Consider the following 2,233-nt stretch of genomic DNA (forward strand, 5'->3'; position numbering starts at 1 on the left):
ATGAGCTGCGAGAGTAGCCAGAGTAGTGTAGAGCTGCGGGGGCAGAGCTCTTGGTATGAGCCTGCCTTCGAGGACCATTACATGGTCCTGAAGAACATTAGGGCAGGGGGTTTCGCCCAGGTGAAACTTGCCCGCCATCTCCTCACTGGGACAGAGGTTGCGGTGAAGGTCTTGGCCAAAGGGGTCTCGAACTTCTGCTTCTTATCTGAACCAGATATGATGGCGGGCTTGGACCACCCGAATGTGATCCACCTCTTCCAGGTCTTCCAGACCAAGGACTACATGTACCTGGTCATGGAGCACGCAGGTGGGGGAGAGCTCTGGGACCTCATCCCGGAAACTGGTGGCATGCAGGAGGAGGAGGCCCGCACGCTGTTCAGGCAGATCGTGCGGGCCGTGCAGCACTGCCACAGGAACGGGATCGTGCACCTGGACCTGAAGCCGGACAACGTGGTGGTGGATGCCAGCGGCAGGGCCAAGCTCATAGACTTTGGCCTGAGCACCAGATTCACGCCTGGGAGGAAGCTCAACAGGTTCTGGGGCACTCTCTTCTACGTTGCCCCTGAAATCGTCCGTGAGAAGTTATTCGAGGGCCCCCCGGCAGACGTCTGGAGCCTGGGGGTCCTCCTCTACGCTATGCTCACAGGCAGATGCCCGTTTGCGGCAAGCACCGACAGGAAGGTGAAGAGGCTCATCAGGCGGGGCACCTACCACATTCCCCAGCACGTCTCCGAGGACGCCCAGCGCCTCATCCGGGACATCCTCACCATCAACCCCAGGCAGAGGCCCACCATCGACCAGGTATTGGGGCACCCGTGGCTGACCCAGGGCGAGGAAGCTTCAGCCAGTCCTGCTTGCGAGGCGCTCCCCAAACTCCCCGATCCCGAAATTCTGGCAAAAATGGTCCGCCTGGGTTTCGACCACTACCACACCTGGGTGTCTGTGGTGAGTCGCAAATTCAACCACGCGATGGCGACCTATCGCATCCTGGAGAGTCAGAGAGGCCAGGGGGAGGCCTGGGCACCCCAGGTGAAGCCCGAGCAGCGCCCTGGCCCCGCGGAGCCCTGCCCCAAGAAGCTGCCCAGTGAGCCTGCCCTTCCCTTGCCCTGTGAGCAGCAGCAGCCCCGGGAGGCCAAGCAGCCCCAGCACAAGGCTGCTGCAAGTGCCAGCGTGCCCGCCCTCCCTCTCTGCTTCCTCCACGAGGACACACCCACTGCCAGCCTCACCTCCCAGCATGACCCTGTGCCCAGCCGCTCCTCCTCCCAAGGTCCCTCCACTGGCCAAGCCCCGGACAGCAGCCCGGGTTGGAAGAGGGTGAGGAGGAGGATCGCCAAATGCCTCAGCCACCTCTGCTGCATCCCCTGCTTGCGTGGGCCACTGTCCAGAAAGAGAGTGGCTCCACTGGAAATGCCCAGTCCAGACTGACAGAACCGACGGACAGCCAGGAGAGCCTGCGCTGTGCCGATGCCGACTTCATGCTGTGCGAGCGAGTGAGGTGTGTCCACTGGTTCAGGCTTCTCTGCACGGATTCCCGAGCCGCGCCTCTGCATCCACCCAAAGACCCCTGCGCCCCCACCTGTGAAACCCATCGGACAGACTTTGCCCTGCGGAAACCTTCAGAGACTTTTCCTTGGGACACTTCCCCTGCCCTGCCCTTTGTCCTGTTTCTCCCATGCTTTGGGAGAAGTTTATTTTTTTAATTTATTTTTTCTTTACAAATTGTATAATAAAATTGATGTTTCAAAGATTTTAAAAAGATAGTTGGGTTTTTTGTTGTTTTGTTTCTTTTTTAAGAGAGAGGTCTCAGGGCAAGGCCGGAGTCCAGCAGCTATCCTGTCCAAGGCCTGTACTGCCATGGTTCCCTCCACTGCTCACAGGATATACTTGCTCACCTTGAGCCAGGGTAGATGGGGACTCACTTGCCTTAAGCCAATGTAGATGGGGACTTGCAACTCTTGACGGAGTGTAGATGGAGATGCTCCCCTTGAGCCAGGGTAGACTTAATTCACTTTGAGCTGGTCACTGTGACCAGAAGGAACTCTTTTCCTGTTCCTCAGGCCCCACCTGAAGTGTGTGGGGAGGGTGGGTTGCAACTGTTGGAGGAGACATCCCTGGCAAGACCTTGGAGACCTTAGAGTGTTCGGTGGTTTCATCTCCACAATCCTATGTGCAGGAAAAGGAGGACTGGGTCAGTGCAGGGTGGGTCTGCCTGCAACAGTAACTGGTTGCCTCA

General features: G+C 58.2%; 1 protein-coding gene across 1 annotated transcript; it reads left to right on the top strand.

Moving 5' to 3' along the window:
- On the top strand, window positions 1-1,700 carry LOC124985754 (sperm motility kinase 4A-like). The gene is made up of 2 exons (XM_047554379.1): window positions 1-1,314; window positions 1,386-1,700. Exons 1-2 carry the CDS (start codon window positions 1-3, stop codon window positions 1,698-1,700), a joined length of 1,629 nt encoding a protein of 542 aa, XP_047410335.1.
- Window positions 1,701-2,233: the final 533 nt, after the last annotated feature.

Source organism: Sciurus carolinensis, chromosome 5 (genome assembly GCF_902686445.1).
Source record: "Sciurus carolinensis chromosome 5, mSciCar1.2, whole genome shotgun sequence".
In the NCBI taxonomy this organism is placed as follows: Eukaryota; Metazoa; Chordata; class Mammalia; order Rodentia; family Sciuridae; genus Sciurus; species Sciurus carolinensis.